The sequence below is a fragment of the Eschscholzia californica genome, unplaced genomic scaffold (assembly GCF_041429995.1).
Source record: "Eschscholzia californica isolate CP2 unplaced genomic scaffold, dmEscCali1.0.p SCAF_1, whole genome shotgun sequence".
Classification (NCBI taxonomy): domain Eukaryota; kingdom Viridiplantae; phylum Streptophyta; class Magnoliopsida; order Ranunculales; family Papaveraceae; genus Eschscholzia; species Eschscholzia californica.
Window position 1 is genome coordinate 61,053,147 of NW_028238198.1, and position 26,523 is coordinate 61,079,669.

The 26,523-nt window shown below is 35.5% G+C and overlaps 1 protein-coding gene and 1 long non-coding RNA gene across 2 annotated transcripts; both read left to right on the top strand.

The window, feature by feature from the left end:
- Nucleotides 1–2,750: 2,750 nt before the first annotated feature.
- Nucleotides 2,751–3,788, top strand: LOC147567994 (uncharacterized). The gene has a single exon (XM_086670318.1). It carries the CDS (start codon nucleotides 2,871–2,873, stop codon nucleotides 3,588–3,590), a length of 720 nt encoding a protein of 239 aa, XP_086526444.1. The 5' UTR covers nucleotides 2,751–2,870; the 3' UTR covers nucleotides 3,591–3,788.
- Nucleotides 3,789–19,934: 16,146 nt separating this feature from the next.
- On the top strand, nucleotides 19,935–23,217 carry LOC147567995 (uncharacterized). The gene is made up of 4 exons (XR_015230931.1): nucleotides 19,935–20,045; nucleotides 20,133–20,192; nucleotides 21,675–21,755; nucleotides 22,957–23,217. It is a non-coding gene; the product is annotated as an uncharacterized LOC147567995 (long non-coding RNA).
- The last annotated feature ends 3,306 nt before the right edge of the window (nucleotides 23,218–26,523 follow it).

Here is a 26,523-nt window from a genome sequence, read left to right on the forward strand (position 1 = left end):
ACTCACTCCAAAAGGCAACATTTTCCAGCCTAGTTGAAGATTTCTGAGCATTGCGCTTAATCAGTCCAGCTTGCAGCGGATTAAGCGCTTACCGCGGATCCGGATCCTCACCTAACTTCACTGACTTGAAAGTTTCAAAAATTATTAACCCAAGTTTAGCAAACTCCCTGATACCAAGTATCAAGAGGCCAATAATGCTAGCACAAAAGGTCATCGGACTAACAAAAAGGAAAACCCATAGAAAATAATCAAAATGGAGTACAGGTTTCGACTACCAATTAAGTTATGAAAGGGTCCAACCCAGTCCAGACTATATTGGTGTTCAAAAACAATTAAGAGAAACTTTTTTTCGAAAAAGATAAATCTGAACCGTTGGGAAATGTTTGTTCAGCATGTGATGAATTCTATTGTGTAGGTAACAGTTGAAATCCTAGAGCAGGGGCTCCTAGTGAATGCATTTCATCAAATACATAAATGGCAGCATCAAACATATTTATACCAAAATCATAATAACCTTCTACTCAAAGAAATATCCACAAAGATCAAATCTAATTTATCTAATCCATCCAATCTTCTCAACCAATGAATCAAAAAACGAAGCAAAACCCTAGTTATTTCTGAAACCTCTGAAAGTAAAAAAAAAAAAAAAAGGTGGTGAAAGTTGGAACACCTCGAACTTTGAAAATCTTCAACAGAAAAAGAAACGAATTGCATCAATTTTGAAAACAAAGTTACCATTAAATAAACTTATGATTAGTGAGAAAATACTACTAAACTTTTTCAACGTGCCCTAAATTCCTGAACAACGAACCCAAAATATGAAGGAAAACGGTGAAGCAAATTCTAAACCGTCTATGGTTTCAGTGTGGCTTTTAGTGAAGAAGAGGAGATGTGTCTGGTGAGAAAACAGGAAAGCACTGTGGAGAAGGGAAAGGAGGCCATAGGCGCCCGGGTGCCCACCTAATAGATTTTGTTGAACCCAACTGTTTGTACTAATGCTGATGTGAGTACTCGTCCACCTGTTTTATTATATATATATATATATATATAGACAAATACTAATAATAATAAATGTCTCCAGGTCCACACTTGGTTGTCCAAGTGGTTGATTGTGTTGACATGAACTCTAAACTTCTGGAGGCCCCAGGTTGATTCCAATTGGAGGTGGAATCCATGGTTATTGAATTTGGATTATTAACTGTATATATAATAAGTTTGTCGGGCTTTAGGCCTCTTTAATATGTTGTTAGGCTTTAGGTCTTTTTCATTCGTAGTTTAATTTTGGTGGTTATCGTGTTTATCACATCTTGATGATGTATCAATGTCATGTAATGACTAACGTAAATCGTAGTCCATATTCAAAAAATAAATGTCTTCAGAATGTCTACATAAAACTTATCTGTGGATTGAGTATCTTCAACTATCTTCACAAATTTCCACCAATATCTATGAGTTTTTACTGAGGGGGTGGTAATGGTTCAGGACATTGAGAGACATTTATAGACAAAATGTCTCGTAGCCATTTTAAGACATTTTGGGACGTTTATGCATAGACAAAATGTCTTTATAGACATTTTAAGACATTGAGTTTGGAGACAAAATGTTTTAGAGACATTTCAAGACATTTGATCTATAGACAAAATGTCCTGGAGACATTTCAAGATATTGAATCCAAAGACAAAGCGTGTAGTAGATATATTATTATTATCATCATTGTTTAATCATATAAAAAAAATATGTGGACATTGATGGACAATTAGTGAATATTTATTATTTTAGTATTATCATCATTGTTTAATCATATGAAAAAAATATATGTGTACTAACATTTCAATAATATATTTTTCGACTATCGCAGACATCCGTGAATATTTGTAGATATTGATAGACATTTGGTTGATTTTTTTTATTTTAATATTGTTATTGTCTAATCATATGAAATAAACAATTTTTATTAATATTTCAAAAATATATCTTTCGACTTTCGTAGACATTTGTAGATATTGCTGGACATTGATTGACATTTGGTAAATATTTGTTATTGCATATTATTTTTATTGGCTTATCATACGAAAGAACAAATATAGATTAATATTTCAAAATCATATTTTTTTTTACTTTTGTAAACAACTGTGAAAATTAGTGGATGTTTATTGTCTAATATAGTATAATAATATAGTAATATCAATATAATAATAATATAATAATATAGGAATATAATAATAAGATAATGTTGTAATAATATAATAATAGTATAATATAATAATATAATAATCATATTATAATAATAATAATAATATTATAATAATAATAATAATAATATAATTAATATAATTATTTTTATTATTTTCCTTATTGAAATGTACCAAAATGTCTTTCATATTTTCAAAAACATTCTCTCTCCAAAAGCTCTCCAAATTTACACTAAAATGTCCCTAAATGTTCTTAAAATCAATTTATCTTGAAATGTCCATAATTCCGTTTTTCAAACGAATAACAGAGACATTTGAAATATCTCGAACTAATAACACGAACAATCGAGAACATTTGAAATGCCTTCAACCGATAACACAGACAATTGGGAACTTTTCAAATGTCCCCGACCAATAACACGGATATTGAAGGACATGAAACCGGTGTCTTCGTCTTGCCACTACTATCACACCCTAGTGTCCCCCAATGAACCACTACCACCCCACAATATTCACATTCACGCCCCTCGAGAGGACGACGGGTGTCTTCCTCTTGCCAGTCTCTCTCTCACTTGACACACATCCCTCACATTCTCTCTCTAAGAATTGATCTTTGGCCATCCAGAAAATCTTGGCGAGTAAAAAAGACAGAATAGTCATAGAGGTTAGGGCACGACAATGGAGATACAAACTTCATTCATCAACCGTTCTAACAAGGTAAGAACTTCATTTTATGATAAATCATGTGGATTTTCAAAAGCTCAAATGTGCTTGAAAAAGATTATAGATATAATTTCATCTGGTTCTTCATCCTGTGAAATCTTGAAAAGAACATCTCAAAATACCAACTCGAACAAATTGAATAATGTAAATTTTAGGGATTTATGTATAGAAAAAGGAGAACTTGCTATGGATTGTAATTCTTCTGTGATTTCTGCTGATATTTTTACTACAAGTTCTGAAGTTGAAGAAGAAATCGGGGAAGAAAAAGAGAAAGTAGAGAGAAGTTTACTGATGACAGAGAAAAAGGAGGGATATTTAGACTTGTTAGTAGAAGCAGCAATTTTGGTTTCTGGTAAGTTCGATGATGATGATGACGGTGAAGAGAGAGAGGAAACCCTAAATAGAAAAGAAAGGCTTGATATTCAATCGAACGAGGAAACTCAGATTGTAACTGAAGAAGAAACAAGGTCTGATACCAAATTGATTAGATCGAAAAGAAATCAGTGTTGGGAGATTGATTTATACGAAAGTTATGAAGATATCTCACCAATAGTAAAATCGAAACGCGGAAGAAATCAAGTATTACCATTGAGATATAGAGACTCTGTTCTTGATCCATGGAAACGTCTTACAAAACCAAGATCATCTAGGGTTTTATCAAAAAACAAAAACTAGTTACTACGTCAAGACAAATGCTGGATTTTGCACAGAAAAGTTAGAAAGAGGAACCTAATTAATATGGCAGATTTTAATTTTACATTAATTTGTTCTTGTTATTGATTAATCTTGTCTGTGAAAGAAGAAGGGAGGACATAAGGTTTATACATAGTGTGTATAATTTTGATGAACATAAAAGATTTTGAAATTTGGAATGTTGGGGTTTGTTTGTTTGTTAATTTGTTTTTGTTTAAAGATTACTTGCAGCTCCATTTTGTCCTTGTGGGCAAAAGGTTACCTGAAGATTGAAGGTATCACTTTCTTTTATCCACAACTCTCTCATCCCTTCTCTCTATTCTCTCTCTTTCTTCATTACTGTAAGGCCTGTGCCATCTAAATGTAAAGAGCACTGATGCTATGCCAATATCCCGGCGTACTTGGACGCCGAGCAGCTCTCTATTCTCTCTCTTTCTTCTTTACTGTGGGGATTGTGCCATCTAAATCTAAAGAGCACTGATGCTATGCCCGGCCAATATCCGGGTGTACTTGGACGGCCAGCGGCCAATATCCAACGGTTAAATGGAAAATGACTGCCCACTATTGCCTAGTATCACAACAAGTCCAACCGAGCATGTATAGGACGCGGTTAGGGGTGGGAATCGGGCGGGTTCGGGTGTGATAGAGTCGGGCTCGGGCGGATCGGGCACTAAAATACCTAGCCCGCTACTAGTATCCGGGCGGATCGGGCCGGACAGATTCAACAAATTCACTGCCCGTAGCCCGTCCGAGCCCGCCTGCCCGAACGGGCTCCATCGGTGACGGGCCGGACGGGCTCGGGTTATTTTAGTATTTGTTTTTATTAATTAGAACTCCTTTTGTAACTTAGTATTTTTTGTTAATAATTAGCCAACTCTTTCTGTAACCCTAGGTTAGTATCCTTTTGATTGTGCTTCTTCTTTTTAATGATGCATTAGTGTCAACCTCTCTGCCCCTCTCTTATCTTTGGTGCTATTATGCATTCAGTAGACTTGTTTTAAAGAGTTACATAAACATAAATTAAAACCATCAAACTATTTTTCTTGTAACTAGGTTACAAAAAAATAAAACAAACTATCTCAAGTTCTCAAGCCATTGTTAAAAAGAATACATCAACAACTAAGATCTAAAAAAATAGTAAACCCTAGATACCAAAGAAAACAGTAAACCCTAGATTTACAAAAACAGTAAACCCTAACAAAATACAAACCATTTCCAGATCTATAAAAAAATTAAATCACAATTAAATAAATAGAAAAAATATTTTTCGAGTAGACAACACTAACATATCTATAAAAAAAAAATATTACTAACCAAGTTACAACAAATCAAACCCTAATAAGAAAACAAAATCAAACCCTAATAAGAAAAAAAAAACCCAAATCAAATATGAAATCAAAGTTGGATAAATCAAGTAAACCTTTCTTGAAGTTGTTCAGGAGTCAAGCCATCATCTTTCCCTTTCTTGCCGCCGTTTCTAGCTTGAGCCCTTTCACGATCCTTCTCTCTCTGATTTCCACGTTAGTTCAAATGAAAGAAATCAAGTAAAGTTACTAACTTTGACTAAAATTAAAACGTAAACCCTAAATTGAAGTGAACTAGAACCAATCGAATTCAATCTAAAAGGATATGAGTCATTCTCGATCGATTTTGTAAAGAAGATTCGAAGACAAACAAAGCTTTGGGTTTCTGTTTGTGTTTGAGTTAGAGAGAAATAGGCGGAGAGAGACGCAGAGAGAGAGGAGAGAGAGGCGTTAGGTTTTAGTCCTAGGGTTTCTGTATGTGGATGCTTTTATAATAGGTAAAAAGCCAAGTAGGTTAGATCCAACGGCTGAGAAGAGACCCCCTATCTTAACCGTTGGATCTAAAGAATTTCACGCGGGTCGCGGGTTCTCGGGCTCGGGTAGCGGACAGACTATATCGGGCTCGGGTAGCGGACAGACTATATCGGGCTCGGGTAACGGACGGGTACAACGGGTCGGGACTCGGATTTGAGGTTATGTCCGAGTCCCGGCCCAATAAGCCCGATTCATCGGGCCGGGTTAGCCCGGCTCGGGTTGGCTATGGGCAGCGGGCTTTAACGGTCCGGGTCGAACGGGTCGGACCCCGGGGTCTCGGACCGTTTTCCCAGCCCTAGACGCGGTAGATCCCTTTTGGCTGCGCCGTCGTGTTAAGAATATTGTAACAGTTGAATAGTCATTTTACATTTAGAGAAAATAATAATTATACATTAAACAACCAAGAGGAGCAATCAAATACTAAGCTATTTACATTTAAAAAACGAGAATTACATTTAAAAAAGAAAAATAATATTTCATTGAAGCCCGAACTATAAAATAGATGTGAGAGATTGTTTTTTTCTTACAGTGAAAAGATATCAGTCTGGCAAGAGTCATATTTATATATTTTTCGAAGTAGTTATTTGGGAAGTTTTTCAAAAAAAAACCGATCAAGAATGTGGAAGAGAGATTTTCTCCCCACTAATTTCTCATCCTCCCACGTTTTTCTACTCAATAGAAAAAAAAAAAAAAATATATGGGTAGTAGTTACTCTAACTAATTTTAGTTCATTTACATAGATACCCTTCTTTTTGTAGTCTATTTACATAAAAAAAAAAAATTATATCATCCGTCAGATGTGTTCCCAACCAAATCTCTAAAATAAAATGGACGATCAGACTTATCCCCTGGATAACCGACTGACCTGTTTTAATATAATAGATTTTTCAACCCAATTTTAAGTCTACGCTCCGCCTAAAAAATCAACTCCAATGTCAGTCTTTCATTAGGCCTAAAATTTGTGCATATCGGAAATGCGTGTGTAGATTTTTTTTAGGTGTGCGAAAAACGTGTGTGATCTTGTGCATGTACAAACAAGGTCGGAACTAGGATTTTATGTCTGGGAAGGCAGACTCTTACTTAAAATGCATTTTCGGAAAATACTAACTAATTTAAGAACATGACATAAAAATGAGCAAAATGAAAGTAAGATTTTAATTGATCATTGTGTGTAATTTCTATCAATTTTACCATATAATCAACAAAGATATGCAAAATACACACAAAAACATTCAAAATATATTTAAAAAAAAAATACTATCCACATTAAAAGACAGATTCTTAACATCCACGAATCCACTCCAGCAAGTAAAAGAGAAGGATCTTCAACAAAAAAAAAATAGCAGAAGTTAGAGCTATCCAATCCCCTCAATAAGGCTAATAATAGAAATTCATAAGATATTCATAAATAAACTTAAATCACAATTTTCGGTTCATGGTCAGTAACTATGCTTTTTATTTGAATCAATTAATTTGAGTCATTGAAAACTAGATTCAAATCAATGAAAACTAGATTTGAATCATTGAAAAATAAATTTTATGAAATTGGTACATCAATATGCTTCTTCCAGATCTACATCGAAACTCATGAACAAAATTGGTTTTTTTATAAAAGGTAAGAAGATTTTCTTCAAACCAATACAAGCAAAACCCTAAAACAATGAATAACTTAAAACTATGATTTGAATGAATGGAAACTAGATTTTATGTAACACAAGGTTAAAAACCTTAAATTGGATTTTGATGATAGAATTTGAAGAGATGAACAAATCAATTTGTGTTGTTATTATTATATAGGTTGAAATTACATAATTGTAGCTAAGTAGGCAAGAAAATTAAAAATTCAAGACCGGACAGCTAAATTACAAATTCAAGAAGCTGTCCGGTCTGGTTTCTTAATAGGTATGTCCCTGTGTGCAAAACATGTGTTCGAATTATTTTCAAAATGATATCTTTTTTTCCAAATTTTCAGATATTGAATTTCCCACTTTTTCTACCCAACCAATTTTTAGATATTTAATTAAAATAAAAAATTAATTCTAGTTTAATTAGAGTACAGTTTAAAAAATTCAATTGTAGTTTAATTGAAATAAAAACAACCTACACTTTTTTTTAAAAATTTTGGTCGTGTGACCACCATCTGGGTCGATTGAAGGTTGCTCTAGGAGCTGAGCCTTAACCATGGCCTGCCCTGGGCCCAAAGCAAGCAAAGTGTTTCTTTGGGCCCTACACTTTGGGCCCCAAATTATCATTTTCAAAAGAAAAATTGTTGGCCTCATGCTTCTCATAATGGACTTAAACGCCACGCCAATAATATTGTAAAGAGAATGAGCCACAAACTCCATATTTTTTAACACATTAATTTTTGTGGGGCCCACATAAAACAAAAAATTCTCATTCTCTTTCTTGAAGTACGCCTCACTTCCACGTCCTCACCCCCAACCCAACTGACAACCACTATTTGTGTTCTATAATCTTTTCATCTCTATGTTATTTCATCTTTTTGCAACAAATAAACGTGGACGCCTCTTTCAAAAACCACACTACGCCGGCAGGCATCGGAAACATCATCCATGATGCAAACGGTGATTTCAGGATGGCTAGAGTGGATTGCATCAGGGGACAATCGGCGGAAGAATGCGAAAGCATAGCTATCCTTAGAGCTGTCACATGGGCGGAAGAGCTACATCTTCACCACATCATAATTGAAAGCGACAACAACAATCTGATAAGGCATATTCATGACAGAAACATAGCTATTAACTGGCAATCAGTATCTAACATCGAACAAATCAGAGCTCGAATAAACCACTTCGAGCAAATCCGATTTCAGTTCAGTCCGAGGAAAACGAATGGCCTGGCTGACGCTCTCGCGAAGTGGGGACGGAAACACAGGATTCCCAGAACGTGGCTCTCTATAGACAACATGAAGTGGGATCTTAATTTGTAGTGCTTTTGTTTGTATTTCTTCTTTCAACAAAAAAAAAAAAAAAAAAAAAAAAAAAAAAAAAAAACAAAAATAATATCTTCTAACTTTGGGCCCACTGTAATCATTTTACCATTATTTGTAATAATATAATACCTAATTCACAATCTCTAATTAACAAAAAAATTCTCATTCTCTCTCTTGCAGTACTCCTCACCTTCCACGTCGGCACCCCCAGCCAACTGGACAACCACTATTTGTGTTCTATAATCTTTTCATCTCTCTGTTCTTTCATCTTTTTGCAACAAAAAAACACTCTTTCATCTTTGGTTTCAACAAAAAAAATATCTTCTAACTTTGGACCCACTGTAATCATTTTATCATTATTCGTAATAATATAATACCTAATTCACAATCTCCTAAAACCCTAATTCATGTAAAAGAAAATATCCATGGACTATTTGATTCATTTATATAATTGTTACCATTACTAGTAAACAATAACAAAGCCCTAAAGGCTCAAACTTATGGGTGTCATTGTCGATATAAATTCGTGATCAACAAACTAAACACTTAATTCATGATCATTGAGTTCTTTGGTATGTTTATGTATAAACATTTACTATGTTATGAATTTTACTAGGTATACCCGTGCCTCCGGTACGTACACTTCAAAATTCATTTTTTCCCAAAATAATGGTGCATAATTTAAATAATGTTCATCTAATTTTATAGTGAATAAAAATAAATCATTTGATTGATTACCTATCGATTGAAATAAACAATATTTTTTCAAAATTATCACCAAGATTTTTGCAAATTGGTCGAGATCGTACTTTCTGAAACTATCTACACAAAGAAAGACCATTTTGGCGTCAAAATGGATGTGGCTATCGCTAATGGTGGAATGAGTTGCAAATTCTTATATTGCACTCTTATTTTTTATATAAGACATAAGTGTTCTACCAAAATCAAAAAACCATATGAAGAGATCATGTTAGAGAGATAGTGTGCATACCAAGAAAAAACTCAACTCTTCGTGATCTTACCGATTCCACTTAAGGAAGAAACAATCTTACCATCCAATTGAGATTAAATAATTAACCTATTATTAAAAAAAATTTACTTAACCCCCTCTCACGTAGCCTTTTCCTTGGCGTAAATAGAAAGCATTCACCTTTTTCATGAACAACAAATATAATAATACCAGAACGATATTTCTCCCCTAATCCGGAGAAAAATAAAAAGTAAAAGGGGAAGATAAGAAACTAATCTTAGAGATAAATTAGTCACACTTCTCAACTTCTTTATGGACGACACTGAAAACTAAATCAATCAACTCAACTCCCTCAGTATTCTGATTATTTCCCCAATTAATTCCAACACTAGATTAGTCTCTCTTGTCACTTTGTTAATATTATGTTCTTCTCTTGGTGAATTTTGAGTGAAGCAGTCTAATAATTATAATTCAACCCACATCGCGCTTCATCTCGTTTGAAATTTACCATATTTCTTACACAAAATAAATCAAGAGACGGAAACTAACGATAGTTTTATAAGAAACTCGAGTTATTGAAACATTCATATTATTACACTGAATTCATAAACCACGTGTCAAAATTTTAACTTCAAACTCATACGATCTTACCTACCCATGTTTACATAAGATGATGAAAGAGAAGTTCATGATGATGATGATGATGATGATGATGATTGCCAATTTATAAGAATGTAATAAGGGGAAACCCCAAATTATGCTTCTCTTCCAATAGTGTAACTCATCTCTCCAGCTGCTTACATTTGAAACCAAATAGGAGTAACTTATATATAATACATACCTATTTCAAATGAAGGTAGATGAATACGAGAGATTAGTATAAATGAAATAAGTATGTAAAAACTTAATTAAGTAGAGAAGATACACAAACAACCATGAGACAACTTTTGAAACTAATCTATCTTCTTCTTCCTTCTTTATTTATACTTATTTCTTTCTCTAGAACTACAATTTGTAGGTTCTTCTCTAGTTTTGGGTATTTTTGCATCCTTGTTTCTTTTGTTGCTAAATTAGGCAAATGAATGGTTTTAGAGAGTTACAAAAGAAAAAGTGAGACATAGAGAGTAAATAATGTTAATGAGGTAAATGAAAGGGTGTAATATGGGAAAAAGACTAAAGGGTCTATGATGCCACATGTACAATCTTAGGTTGAGATCCAAGAGTTCAGGTTCAATTGAGACTCAAAAGTTGAGATTTTAATAAAATGCATTAACTTTTTCTTATTCAGATTGCATTCATTTTGTCCCACTAAGCAAAACAAGTTTTGTTTTGTTATATAGATTTAATTATGGGTCCCTTTAATCATTAATCATTTGATCACGTAATAAGATTTAATTTTCTTCTATTTCTTCCTCATTTAGGCAAAGATAAGTTTCTCAAAAAAAAACTAAACAAGAGCCAATTTAAATACCGGACCTCGGGGCATCGTTGATCAAATTATGAGACGTCTCACAAGAATGACTAATTTTGGGTTTTCTTGAATTAATATGGTAGACGGTTGGTTATCTTGCATATTATACTCGTTTTGTTATCAGTGGTGATCAGTGATAGGGCATTGCTCGTATATTCAATTTCGAAAAGTTAAAGTCTGACAGTGATTAAGAGGTTCATGTGCTTTTATGATTTTTTTCTAAAGCTTTACAAGTTATATGATATAGATGGACTTGACTTGTTCTAAGAACTGAAAGTAATGAAACGTCTTGTAACGAGAAAAGTAAAAAAACTGACTGAAGTGTCAATTTTTTTCAAAGATATAGAAGGACTTTACCCAAATGCATGGATTGCTTACAAATTTTTGTTAACTATATATTTTACTGTCGCATTTGCAGAAAGAAGTTTCTCTAAGTTGAAGTTGTTTAAATCTTATGTTTGATCTATTATGCCACAAGAAAGTTTAATAGTTTAGATATTTTGTTAATTGAGAAAGAACTTACTGAATATTTTGATTTCAACAATTATCACCGATTTTGCATAAAAATCTAAAAAAAACAATATTCATGTGATTGTAATTATTAGTACCATTTCTTTGTATTTATAAAGAAAATATTTACGATACTTATATTGTCTCTACAACAAATATGAATTGTGATAGTAATAAAGTATAGGGGCCACATTTTCTGAACTCACTTCGGAGCACCAAAAACTCAAGGTCATCTCTAGCCTCAGCTCAACCCCCACGGTGCCCCATTGGAGCAGTCGGCTGAGGCCGGAAATTCAAATTTTTGGCCTCAGTCGACAGCCATTGGAGTTGCTCTTACAGTTGTTGTTGCTGAAAGACTAAAACTCTCGTTTGAATTAGTTGAAGTACTTTTGTTTCTTTAATTTGTAGTATTTGGGGCAGTCCCTCTTTAGTTGATCAAACTTAGTTTTTTTTTTGTTACCAAGGAAACAACATTAATAAACCAGAGTGTAATTACAACTTGTGCAAAAAGAAAGCGGAACAATAATCTATGTAGTATTACAATATTTGAATGGGCCATTTTGCTAAACTATCAGCTGAAGCATTTCCTTTGCGAGGAAAATGAGAGAATTTAACACCATGGAACTGCAATAAAAGTTTATTGATTGTCTTGACGCGGACCTTCAACTACTAATGAATCTCGTTCCTAGAGTTCTGTAGATGATTGATGAGAGCTAGATTATCACTTTCCACATGTAAAAGTTTTAATTTTACTCTTAGTAGTCATTCAATTCCCAGAAGAACTGCCTGAATTTCACATTCTTCCTCATTTCTTGATCGGATGACTTCAACCTTAGCGTGATGAATTTAGCTTTGTGATTATGAATAATGCAACTAATTCCCGCAACTTCATGAGGTCTCATAAATGAAGCATCTATATTCACTTTTACATAAGGATGAATCGGGGGGCCATTTAATCACTGTACCTGGAGTGGATGTAGACGTTCTATTGGCCTTAACCTGGGGGAAGTTAAAATCCGATTAATAACTTGCATAAGAGTACAATCGTTGTGCTGAAAACATCGTTCAGAAAGAGATCTCCGTAAGGTCCAAAAAATAGCGGCATAAAGTGTGTTTAGTCTATTGTTGTGGTAAAACAAATTGTTCCACGAGTCTATCTATTCCTGTAAAGATAAAATGTTTTCCGAAGGTAAATTGAAATATAACCAAATATTTTTAGCAAAGGTACAGTGAAGTAAATAACGATCTTGTGTTTCAATCTTATTATAATGAAGACAATTCAGTATGTCTCCAACATGTTTTCCTATATGATTACGAACTGGAAAACTGTTACTACAACATTTCTAGAGAAAAAGAGTAATTTGTGTAATAGTATTCATTTTCCGAATAAAGTTCTAATTAATATCTATATGGTTATCCTAGTTGATGTTACCTAAAAGTTGACGATACATGGAACTAATTGTGTACTTGCCTAATTTTCTCGGAGTCTATTTAATACTATCCTGACTTCCTTCAGTAATAGGGATAGTTTTATGAGATTGTGAGTAGTGGGATCAAACATGGAAGAAAGTAAAGAGTCATTCTAGTGACCATTATGAATCAATTCTGATACCTTATTTAAGGGAGAGTAATTGGGTATTTCCCATCGGTTGGGGTTGATTTGGAGTCCAATAATCATTCTAGATATTAATATGAGAACCATTGTGAACTTCCTACATAGATTAGGGCTTTACTTTTGCTATCTGCTTGGATATGGCTTTCCAAACCCACAAGTTCTCCTTCTTTGCTGGTCCTGGATTATTTGTGGTATGAAAGTATTTAGATCACAAAAGGTGGGCCCCAATAGCATTCGGCTTAGATTGAAGGCGTCATGCTAATTTACCGAGAAGAACCTGATTGTCCATAAAGGATATCTGAGTCCTAATCCCCTGAGTTTCTTAGGTCTACAAATGGAGGTACCCTTTAGATTTTCCTCACTAGAAGGACCTTTGGGATGTCTTAATGTTGTTGCATACGCTTTTTGGGACGGCGGAGCAATGCATTTGGTATCAGGAACGGTCATCGTGATTGTCGAGACAACAACAGTACGACCAGCCTGCAGAAAGTTATTCAGTCATTTGAATAACTTAGACTGAATTTGCTCAAGCAGAGAATTAAGAACTTTCGTTTTATTGGCCCTAATGAAAAGTTGAGCCCCAAGATATTTATCAGAAAGAGAGGCTTGTAGAACCTTGAGAATTTGCTCAAGCAGGGGAAATAATAAGATGAACAGGGTTTCATCCTATCAGTTAGGTTCGAGCAATAATTTTATAGGTGGAATTAAGCAAACTAATAGGGCTTTACTTTACCGGCAATTGGGAGTATTTGTTTTGGCCAGTAAGAAAATGTGAGTGTGGTTTGAATTAGGCGGCAGATCGAGTTTCTGATTCGAAGAAAGCACTAACCATCCCCACAAATATCAGGTTGAAATGTATCCCTGTTTAATTGGTAGAAGAAAGGAGGATAGCCAGTTGGACCTTGGGGCTGCTTCAACTCGCAGATTTCTAACTGTTAAGTTAATCTCCTCAGATGGAATAGTTAACAGAGCTCGGTTGTCATTGTCAGAAATAGCTGGTTGGAAAAGATTTAAGATATTTTCCGAGGTTGGTCTGATTTGAGGTGGACATTTCTTTTAGGTGAGATTAGGGGTGTGAATCGTGTCGGGCTCGGGCACCCATGGATACCTCAACTCCGGGCTCGGGCGTTCCGGGCACTATATTTCAAAGACCATTAGATTTTATGGGCTGACTCAGGCCAGGAAAAATTAAGAAACTCGGCACAAGGCCCGCCATGGATAGTGGCCCATGACGACCTTGACGGGTGTCGGGCGAGTCGAGTACCGCATATACTAGTCAGAAAATTTTGGCAATGTAAGCCTTGTTTTGTAAAGCAAAGTTTGCTTCTTTGTCTTTAACACCAACAGTGTGGCACTAAAGAGTTAGTGAAAATAAAAATCTAAGCAAATAGGAGTAACATTCTACGTAGTCCTACATAATTGGTAGAAAAGGAAAAGAGGTTGGGGAAGGATTATTTATAACATCCTTACTCCAACACATTATTTATACATAAATTTAAAAGCTAAAAACTTAGTAAATTAATTATATTAATTAATAAAAAAATTATGTAAATAACCCGAGCCCGTTTGGTCTGTGAACGCCGCAGGCCGATCGGGCTGACGGGCACAAGCGCGTTGCAGGCATGAGATTGAGGCTTAATGCCTGGCCTGATCTGCCCGACAATCAGTGACGGGCTACAAGTTCCCTTGCCCGGTCCGCCCGAGCCTGTCAAAAAGAAGCCCGCGGAAGCCCGAGCCCAACCGAATCCCACCCCTAGTTTAGAAGCCTTTCCCAAAATTGAAAATATAGCCCTTAAAAATAAAATAACTTGTTTAAAAAAATATATAACCATGACCTTCTTTGAAATTAAATAACTAATTTAAGAAAAAATGAAACAAAATAATTGGAAGGGTTAAAAAAGAAATCAAAATCTCTCTATCTTTCGATAAAATAACTAATTTAAGAAAAAAAGAAATAAAAGAAAATAAACAATAAATAGAATACCAAAAGGTTAGGGTATCTAGTATATATCAATAATAAATATGCGGGTGACATGTTTAGGGAGAGTACCTAGAGCAATATTACGAGGCGTCTAGAGAAACATTGGGTTAAAAATTCGTTAAATTTGATTGATACAATTGTTCGTGCCCTATGGCACGGGATTTACCCTTCCCAAAATGCTGACAGGGACAAACATTTTTTTTATAAAGGATATTGTCTAGCAGCCCTTCCCAAAATTTACAATATAGTCCTTCTTCTAGTTAAAATTGAAAACATAATTGGGGAAAAGCTTATCTAAATTGATTTCCTGACTTAATATATATTCGACCAAATATTAGAAAGAGTTATATTAGTCAATAAGATCGAACCTATTTAAATAAGTAAATAAACTCCACATCAGCAAAAGTCAAAATAACATGCTTTGACAAATATATATATATATATATATATATATATATAATTTGAATTACACTAGGCATAGCCCAAGTCCTAATTATAGTGCGATCATATATATATATATATATATGTTGAGCATTATTTACTATCTTTCCTAGCTTAAGTTCGACAAACTTTTTTTAAAGTGGATGAACATATGAGAATCATATAATGTAGAGATGTATAAATTGATTATCGTTTAATATGAAGATGTATAGTTTGAAGATTGAGAGCAAATGTGTTTGAGGATTGAGAGCAAATGTGTGGAGAGATTTTTAAAGACGACAAATGGAAGAAAAAAATGTGTGATATGGAGTAAAGCATTTAATTTTTTGCTTCGGCCATGTTTCTGAAGAGTAAGACAGACAATATGTGCTCACTAATTAGGAAAAATTGAACCAAAATAATTTTATTAAAAATAAAAATAAAAAATTATCTTAAATTGAAATTTATATTAAATAATTTTATTACCAAAAAGACAACATATATGAGCTAAATTCTGCCAGTTCTTGTTATTTATCTATTTTATCATAGATAATGTATAATGTTAAAGCAACATTCCATCTTATGGCCAGCGCTTTGGGGAAAGCTAAATAGTTTCCGGGGTGTGAAATTTTAAAGGGAATATGGAAAATTTTGAAAAGTTTCCGGGGAAACATATTTTATAGGGAATATGGTTCAAAATAAAAAACTCTCCCCCTCACCTCCCTCCACCTCACCTCACCTCCCTCCACCTCATCTTCTCTCTCCACATCATCTTCTCTCTCCACATCATCTTCTCTCTCCACATCATCTTCTCTCTCCACATCATCTTCTCTCTCTCTTCTTCGATAGGTCGCCGGCCGGAAAATTTTCCAGCCGGCGACCATGAAAATAAAAAAAAATTCACTCACTCTCTCTCTCTCTAGAAACTCCGGCGAAGGGGTTTCCCTTCGCCGGAGTTCCGGTCTGTTGAAGACTTCAACAGACCGGATCTGTTGAAGAACAGAACAGACCAGTTCCGGTCTGTTCTTCAACAGATCGGAACTCTGGCGAAGGAAAACCCCTTCGCCGGAGTTTCTAGAGAGAGAGAGTGAGTGATTTTTTTTTTTTTTTTTTCATGGTCGCCGGCCGGAAAATTTCCCGGCCGGCGACCTATCGGAGAAGAGAAAGGGAAGATGATGTGGAGAGAGAAGATGATGTGGAGGGAGAGAAGTGAGGTGGAGAGAGAGAGAGCTGAGGTGGAGAAGCTATTTTGCTTTCCCCCTAAATAAAATTGTCAAACAAAGTTGACCAATTTTTGACCAAGTCTTCACACCCCGGAAACTATTTAGCTTTCCCCAAAGCGCTGGCCCATCTTATTTACAGAGATTCCCTCAGAAACACAGGTATGATATTTCCTTTTCTTTTTCAGCATGAACATTATTACCTGTTTGAGTGAAAGAAGCAAGAGAAAAGAAAATGTATAACCAGAACTATAACAGGTTGTAGTGAAGATAAAAAAATTTACTCATATTACTGAAGTGTGAAAGAAGAAGGAGAAAAGAGAAAGTACAGTTAGAATTAGGACAGGCCGCAATCACGATTGAAATTTGTATTAATATTATTAGTGCATAGCTCGAATTTAAGTAAGAAGCAATAAGCAATAGTTGTTCATTCTTGACTATTGGAATTTAGGTATATCTTATATGTGCCCAAATATCTATTGGTCTAGATCGACATTCACATCATAATTTGTGTACGATTCATCTAATATAACATTTGTATAAGATTCATAAACAACATATAATAAACAATTAAGGAATAAATGTATTGGTACCATAATAACATTGTGTTTTCCCATCCCTGTAAATATTACAGCGATTTAGAGAGTTTCACTCAATTTTAATTTCAATATTAGGCTAAATCGAGTTGTTAAACCGATGGTTTTCTTCTAGAGTGCTACGAATCCACTATATATATACTGACTTAAAAAAATGTTGAATAATGGAGGAGGAAACACTTGCGTTAACTAACAACCGAATCAACTAAGTTGGTGTGCTTTAGTTGAGAATGAATCAGGTTTTTATGAAGGAATTAGAGTAGCCTAAAGTCCAAAACTAATCTATTGATGAACATTAAATTTTAAGGAGAGTTAATGAAAAATCATGGAGTATTTTTCATTAACTCAAAAGGATGATGAACAATCATGTAATATTTGATATCAGGGCTCCTACTAATTAAAAGAAAATGATGAATAATCATGGAGTTGTCGATCTAGCTGACAATTTTTCTATCTTTTGTCTTAGTCCTAGTTACAACCAAGTTGTATTGTAATATAAGGAGTATTTGATATCAGGGCTCCTACTAATTAAAAGAAAATGATGAACAATCATGGAGTTGTTGATCTAGTTGGCAATTTTTTTTATTTTTTGATGGTCTTTTTTTCATGAATTCTAATTGAGAAATAAAACTTAATTAGTTTTGAACGAACAAAAACTTCTTTCTAGAAAGTGCACAAAGTGAAATGTTGTTTGTGCACAACTTCAACAAAAAAAAATTCTTCAGACCACTTTGTAACTTATTTGTTGTTAGAGGAGTAGAGGAGGTCTAAAAAAACCATTAGAATTTTGTGAGAGTACTTATGGGGGTTTATGGAAGAACAATTGTTGGTTTGAATTCCATTATATGGAGTGAGTTAAGGAATGTGATTAGTTGGGAGGGTTATAAAATGTCATTACATCTAAGCAATTATGGAGGGTTAAATACAAAGTAAAGTTTGAGGGTTAAATACATGGTATGTCTTCAAATCCAGTTGGCAGATTTTCTTTTTTTCTTGTCCTAGTAAGCTTGTCCTAGTCACAACCAAGCTGTTTTGTAATATAGATTCCAAATTTTTCATCTAAAAATAAGTCTTCTAATTTTTACCGCACCCGCCATTAAAATGGTTAACAAGATTCACTCCAACTAAACCAAAGAAGAAATGGAACTACGCCGAGAAGAATAAGTAGAAGCAAAATTCAAACCAACCATGAAAATGGGTAATCAATTTTCATCATCAAAAGCTAAAAAAGTTCTTTCTTTCTCTACTTCGTTGTTTTCTTACTTATATTCTTACTCGATCTACTAATTCTAATCCTTATTTCTTATAGTGGAGTTAGTATTGTTTGTATTCAAGTTCATTTCTCAGCCAAAATCTCACAGGAATCTAACAGTTTTTCATCAGAAATTGTAGTGTGAGAGACAACCCGAAAATGGTCAACTTCTTCTTCTTCATCTTCATCTTCATCTTCTCTCTAGAAGTCCATTTTGAATCATCAGTGCTAGCATTACTATTGAATTAGTGCACTTGTACTTCTTGAATTTAGGGTTTTCTTATTTCTTCAGTCAGGATTCTCTATTTCTTGAACCAGTGGTGGTCTTTGTCCGCCAGTCATGCATGGTTCTTTATTTCTTGAATCAGGGTATTTGGTTTGGGTGTTTTCTAACTTCTGAACTTGGCATCTGAAAATTTTGATAAAGTCTGTCAATCGAACCTTTACAGAGAGAAGATTATCTCTTATTTATACACCATCTAGAGAGAGGGAGAGGGAGAGAGAGAGAGAGAGAAGTGGTTCGTTATTTCTAGAGAGATGGATTGATAACCTTTAAAAAACTTTAACAAGTTAGTTAGAGTTTGTTAAAGTCGTTATTCTTAACAATTTTCTTAACTACCATTATTCTTAACAAACTATCTAATTCAGTCTTATAACTTCACCCAGTCAGCTCAGTCAGACAATAATTCTCTTATATTCTCCCAGAAGTTGCGTTTCTTTAAAATGCATCAGCTTGTTCTTTAGAGATGTGAAGCTTGGAAAAAGAAGTCCCTTGGTGAAAATATCAGTCAACTGTGAATGAGCAGGAATGTACTTGATCAGAAGTGAACCATTTCCAATAAAGTCCCTGATGAAATGATAATCAACTTCTATATGTTTAGTTTTAGCATGAAAGATAGGATTAAAGTAATGTATTTTTCTCCTTGATTATCACAGTAAATGAGAAGAGGCTTGGATAATGGCATATGGAATTCATCTAAGAGATAGCTAACCATAAAATTTCAGTCGTAGCCACACTCAGAGGTTTATACTCAGCCTCTGTAGAAGACCTAGCAACAATGGGTTGCTTCTTTGAGGACCAAGATAGGAGTGTGGAACCAAGAAAAATGCAGGACCCATTTGTTGATGTTTTAGTATCTGGGCAACCTGCCCAATCTGAATCAGAGTAAGCTTGAAGAGTAGTCAAGTTCCCTAGATTAATAGTGACCCTAGAGCCAATAGACCCCTTCAAATACCTCAAAATCTTCTTCACAATGATCAAATGGGAGGTTTTTGATTCCTGCATAAATTGAGCAGTATAGTTATGTAACGTCCCGAGTTTACGGTGAAAGAAGGCAATGAATAAGATATCTTAGGGACTGTTTTGCAAACGAATAAGGTTAAAATCAGGGACTAAATGTTTAATGCGGTCAGAATCAGGGGGTTTTCTGCAATCAAGACAAAGACAGGGACTGAAGTGTAAAATCGGCCGTCTAAAGGAAGTGACCGGATGGGGAAGGAGCTGCTCCTCGTTTTCTTTTTGTGGTTACTGTTGGAGATGGTTAGAGGGGAAAGGGATGGATTTTGCTAGGGTTCTTGCTAATTCAAGCTTCCGGAGTGAAATCAAATTAGGTTTGGAGTGATTCTTGGTTGGAAATTTCGTTTCTCTCTCTAGATTTTCAAGAGATTTTTGTTGGAGATTTATGTTGGCATGTGTAGGAACTTGGAGTTTAAAGAGGAATTCAGAGGAGAATCAAACAGATCAACCATCAACTCAAGGTAAGTTTACAAATTATTGAGATAAATTTGAGTTATATGGAATTCTAAGGTTTAATGACTTTAAATTTGGGGCTTTCTGATTTGAGGGTTGAATGAGTGAGAATTTCATGCAGCTTTAGTGTGATGCTTGATTAAGAGTAATGGTTGAACCTAGCGATGGAAAGGAGTCCGAAACCAGTGGCGAAGCCAGAAACTTTTCTTTGCGGGGGCACTGTTAAACAGTAAAAAAAAGAATACCGTCACTAATGACGAATTGCAGAACTTCATTACTAACCTCTATCGAAATTAGTTATAAGTCTAAATTGCAAAAAAAAAAAAAAAAATCATATGTTTTTCAAACCATTGACTTCTTCTATATGTCATAGCAATACTATCAACTAATTAGGCTACAACTAACTGTAACATGTTTTGACTAAAATCTAAACATAAATAAATAACACTTGCAGTTAAATTAAATAATGTTTAGATATATACATAAGAATGAAGAATTAATAGGACCCAAGGGTAATATGGGGATGCAAATAACTCTATCTGAAGTTGGATGAATTTACAAAGAAACTGAAACAAAAGAAAATTGATAAAAAAAAATATATGAGTTAAAAAGAAAATTTGAGGTACCAATTAGATTGGCAAAATAAATTGAAAATTTTAGAAAGCCTCCTTATAAGTATTAATGGCGCCTCCTTCAAGACAAACTTGAGAGAGGCGCTTTAAACACTAAAACAGGCACCTTTAAAAGGTCTAACAATGAAACACCTAAAAATAATAAGACAGTGGGTTTCAAACCCAAGACATGTGGTGTGGCCGGGAGTGACTCAACCACTAAGCCAACTACGACTTTGTGATATACTTTGACAATCACCTGTATTTTACCTAAATCTGACCCTGAGATTTTCACACTTAAATACGTTTTTATCTCGGAGCCGTGGGGGCCCGCGCCCCCACGGGCCCTTACGTGGCTCCCCCCTGTCCGAAACTAAGGAGTTGTATAGACCGAACGATGACACGAGGGACTGAATTCAGCCTACTGTCCGAGTCATTCTGGGATTGATATATTGCTCTTACGGAATTTCCTAAAACATGAAAGTCTTAGCTTAGGTTGTTAGCTTTCCGAAAAGGTATGGTACAAGTCATTCCGATCTCGGACGAGAGAGTTACGACTGTTATAGTGCGCAGCGTGCTGTTAGGCAATAAAGATTTGCTGCTGTTTGTATTTTGCTATTTCAAGGACCGTACACTTTAAGTTTGACCGAGATACTAGTAATGAAATGTTATAAATTGAATTATCTTTCCACCGATATATGGTATGACTGAAACCAATCAGAGTTAAAATGGGAATGAAGCTAAGATTGATAGAGTTACTCGGGTTCTTCAGACGTTAATGCGTCTCTTATTTGTAATTCTTTTTCTTCTGGTTCTTTTGGAGTTATTTGTGTTATGTTAAGATTCTTCTCGAAGAATCTAAGGTTTATCTTTGTCTAGGGTGTCCGAAGGAAAGCCGAAATGAGTTGGGGGCGAGATGCTCGAAGCAAAGCGGATGAGGACGGAGTCCTGAATCGCTAGGTAGGGGATACCTCTTGTTTTCGTTTATACTATTGTCTAGATTCATGCTAGAAATAGGAGTTATGCATGAAACATTATGTGTAGGTGGTAGGTAATCATATATGCATGATTTTAACCCTTGATTTCAATGAAAGTTGTCTCGTTAGTGTGGATTATTGATATTGATGGGCTAACGATTTAGACTCTGATTTCCATGAGCTTTGTATCGTGAATGTGACTTTCTTGATGCGATGGTTTTATATATGCAAGCATGTCTTACGAATGATTTCTAGAGAAATGGTTTTTGAAATGGTTGGTGATAATCGTTGTTTCAAAAACATAAGATTTCGTATGCTGTATGTGATTGGTGAAGTGGACTAAGACGAGCCATGAGGGTCTTGGCAGTTGTAGTGCTCCACTCTCTGGCCAGGATTCTCGTTTAGGTTGGACTCTCGGGGCTCAGGGATTTGCTACCCTTAACCGCTCGATTGGACTGTAAGCCTGTTTGTTCTTACCGTCGGGGCTCAGGGGTTGTACACCTCTGACCGCCCGACTGGTTTGGTGATTGGGATCCCTTTGCACGTTTGTTATGACTCTTGGTTGCACCACTCCTGTGTGTGATAAGATAAATAATGTTTTAAAAAGCCTATCTCAGTCGAGGGTGTAACGGGCGAGTTTCGAATCTGCTGAGATTGTGGGTGAAGGACGTTTTCACAAGAAAAGATTATGATTTCAGTTGTTGACACAATAAATACTTTTCCAAAACCAAAGAAATAGTTGCATGCTAGGGTACCGATGAGAATATGCTTTTCGTCCCAACACGATACGGAGGGACGGTCTGACTATTCGACTTCGGTGGAGATAAAATGTATCTAGTTAAGCTAGGTGTATATATTTATCACGAGGTGAGCTTTTCAATGACTGTGGAGTCGCCTAGTGGGTGAGGGGCTTACCTACCTAGGGGTAAGCCACTTTCTCGAGAGAACTTGAGTACCTTGGTTAGTGCCGGTATGGGACGGTACTAGCCAAAGTACTATAGAGTTCTCTGGGTAACTCTATGTTGATTGAGGAGCATACCATGGGTGTTGTTGTATGTTAGAGTAGGATTGATATATATTTATACGGGTGCATGTTTTATTGCGAAAATGGTTTAATCGTCGTTTGGTTTTGGGACTCCTCTACCAGTTTAACTCGTGTCGGTGAGTTACTGACCCCCTACTAGTTCTTAGTGTGCAGGTACTTCTTTTGTAGTTTGATTGTCGTTGTAAGACAATTGAGGCTCGTGATCCGCAGAGGGCGTGGGGTGGCTTCACGACTGTCTTATTTGGTTTCTTTTGTTTTCTTCTCATTATATTTTAAGTTATACCTTTATACACTGGACACCATGTATTATAAATATATATATGTATCACATAGGTTGTACAGGGATGTATGGTGTTTTTTTCAGGATGAGTTAACCGAGTTCTGGTGGTTCGGCTTGGAACCAGACTCTGTTAGTTGATTATGTTTCATTTTAGCTTCCGTTGTGTTTGTGTATGCGAATGTATGGTTTGCATGACAGGTTACAGGTACGACCGGTTTGATTTATAGAGGAGGTGCTGCCGGATTTTCGGCTCTTCTGTAGGTTGCCGGGGCGTGGTCGTGTCTATTATGGGACACGGGGCGTCACAAGTTAGCTGCATAGGAGATATCTGGCCTTGTGAGAGAGAGGTATTGTAAAGCTCCCACTATGCTTCTATATAAGGTTGAATCAGGCAAAATCTCACCATCTAGCTTTGAAACTCTGGAACCACTAGCAACAGGTGTCCTACTGAGTTTACAATCCATTATGGAAGCCTTCTCAAGTATTTGAAGAGTATACTTCTTCTGTGTGAACAAAATAGATCCAGTGCCATTCCTTATTACCTCAATATCCAAGAAATAATGCAAATGTCCAAGTTCTTTCACAACAAATCTGAACTCAAAGTCTTGATGAGAGAATCAATCAATATGGAAGATGACCCAGTAAGTATAATGTCATCTACATAGAGTAAGAGTACAAATACTTCATTTTTCTCAACTAGAAAGAACATAGAATGACTTGTAGTACTTTTAGAAAAGCCATACTTAAGAAGAAAAGTAACAAATCTGTTGAACCAAGCTTTTGGTGCTTGCTTCAAGCCATATAAAGAATTGTGCTACAGACACACGTGGTTCCTTTTTGTTTGATTAATAAATCCTTGTGGTTGAGCCATATAAACATTTTCATCCAAAACCCCATGTAAGAAAGCATTAAATACATCATGTTGTTTGATGTTCCAAGATTTGGTGACTGTTATAGTTAGAATAAGCCTCACTGTTGTAGACTTAACCATAGGGTTGAAGGTTTCATTGAAGTCAACACCATCTTGCTGATGGTAGCCCTTAGCAACCAATCGAGCTTTATATCTCTCTAAAGACCCATCAGACCTCTGTTTCACTTTATACACCCACTTACAGTCAAGAAGATTCATGGAGGAATCAATAAGGACTAAAGACCATGTATCATTCTTTTTCAAGGCTAAGAACTCATCTTGCATAGCATTACACTATGCTATGGAGTTAGATGTTTCCTCAAATGAAGTTGGTCCATGGAATTTATGAAGGACGACAATAGTACAGTGGGTGGAAGAGACTGATAAATGGAGTAATGGGCAACATAATCAGGAATGGACTTTGGTTTTTGTATACCACTCTTTGATCTTGTGGTCATAGGATGAAGTGACTGAGGTGATGATGTTGAAGTTTCAATGCTATGAGGAGACAAAGTTACATGAATAGGTTGTACATAACCAGTTCTAGAAGAGGAATGTGCTGGTAGCTGTAAAGTCTGTCCTTGGTGCAGACTGTGACTTGTAAACATAAGAATAGAAAGTGTGACTTCCTGAGGCACTGACTGAGAGTTTGATTTAGACTTGTCAAAACAGTAATTTTTGTAATAAAAGGATGTTTCATCAAATATCACATGTCTTGAGATATGCATCATATCTGAGTTAACATCAGAGCATTTGTATCCTTTATGCACAGAACTATAACTAACAAAGATGCACTTTGCTGATGTGGGGATGAGTTTATTTTTTCTAGAATGAGCTAGATAGGGATAACATGTGGAGCCAAACACTTTCATGAATTTATAGTCTGGTGCTTTGTAAAATAAACATTCATAAGGTGATATGTTCTCTAGAATAGGAGTGGGTAACCTATTTATGATGTATGCAGAAGTAGAGAATGCATCAAACAAAAAAACTTTAGGCAAATAAGAATGAACAAGTTGAGTATTACCCATTTCAGTGACATGTCTGTTCTTCCTCTCTGCTTTACCATTCTGTTGGGGAGTGTATCAACAAGAACATCTAAACACAATCCCATTTTCATCAAGAAACTTCTTGAAGTCACATTTTGCTAGCTTAGGGGCACAATCACTTTGAAACTTCTTTATCGTAGAAGAAAGAAGGTTCTCATTGGAAGCTTTGAAATTTGTAAAGCAATTCAAGCTCTCTGATCTAACTGTTAATGGATATATCCATGAAGATCTGTTATAATCATCAATGAAGATAATCAAATATTTTATTACAAAAGAAGTTGGAACTGGAGTTGGACCTCATGTGTCACAATGAATCAATTCAAGAGGAAGTGATGCTTTAGAAGTTGAACTGGTGAAAGGAAGACATTTACTCTTGCCTAGTTGGCATGAACAAACATTCTCAAAGTTCTGAGAGTTAAACTTGATCTTGTCTCCATGTTTCAGTTGAAGTAGTATAGCTTTTGATGGGTGTCCCAATCTCCAATGCCAAAGATGGGGTTCTTGGCTTTGAATAGCATTATGAGCTTCTAGAGAGGTGCTGGGTTTTGAGAAATTAATAGGATACAGGTCATTGACCATATGACCTTCAGCTAGAATAGTTCCCGACAGAAGATATTATAACCAAATTGAAGAAATTCCACTTAACAGAGGTTAACATTTATAAATTTCGAAACGAATTATAGTTTTTTCTTTATATTGGGCACATGAATAACATTTTTGAGTTTAAAAGGTTAAGAAGAAATGGATAGAGTAATATTACCAGTTTCCTTTAGGGTTATTTCCCAAATGGCCCCCAACTTTGTGACCAGCTTCCTGCCTGGCCCCCTACTTTAGCAATAATTTTCGTATGACCCCCTTTTTCCGTTATCTTTAACTTTCCGTTACTCTCTCTCCTCCATCTCATTTCCTCTCTCTGTCAAGTCACCTATCACACCACATCATCATCTTCTTCGGCATGAGTGGCCGGTCGGCGACCTTCAATTTTTTTTTATTCTCTCTCTCTAAAAAAAATTATTTTTTTATTTCCTCTCTCTAAACTCCGGCGAAGGAGGTTTCCCATCGCCGGAGTTTAGAGAGAGAGGAAATAAAAAAAAGTTTTTTTAGAGAGAGAATAAAAAAAAAATTTGAAGGTCGCCCAGTCGGAAATTTGGCCGGTCGGCGACCCCTGCCGGAGAAGATGATGACATGGCGTGATAGGTGACTTGGCAGAGAGAGGAAATGAGATGGAGGAGAGAGAGTAACGGAAAGTTGAAGATAACGGAAAAATGGGGTCATACGGGAATTATTGCTAAAGTAGGGGGCCAAGCAGGAAGCTGGTCACAAAGTTGGGGGCCATATGGGAAATAACCCTTTCCTTTATTGGTAAGAACTTACCATCTCCAACCATGACACCTTCCTTGCCTTTGTATCCTTTTGGATCACTTAAAATAGACTTATTGTTTGTCGTATGACTTGAGGCCCCAGTAT

What these genes read in the sequence shown, in the direction of transcription:
- LOC147567994 (XM_086670318.1), top strand. Translation starts at nt 2,871, where the DNA reads ATGGAGATACAAACTTCATTCATCAACCGTTCTAACAAGGTAAGAACT.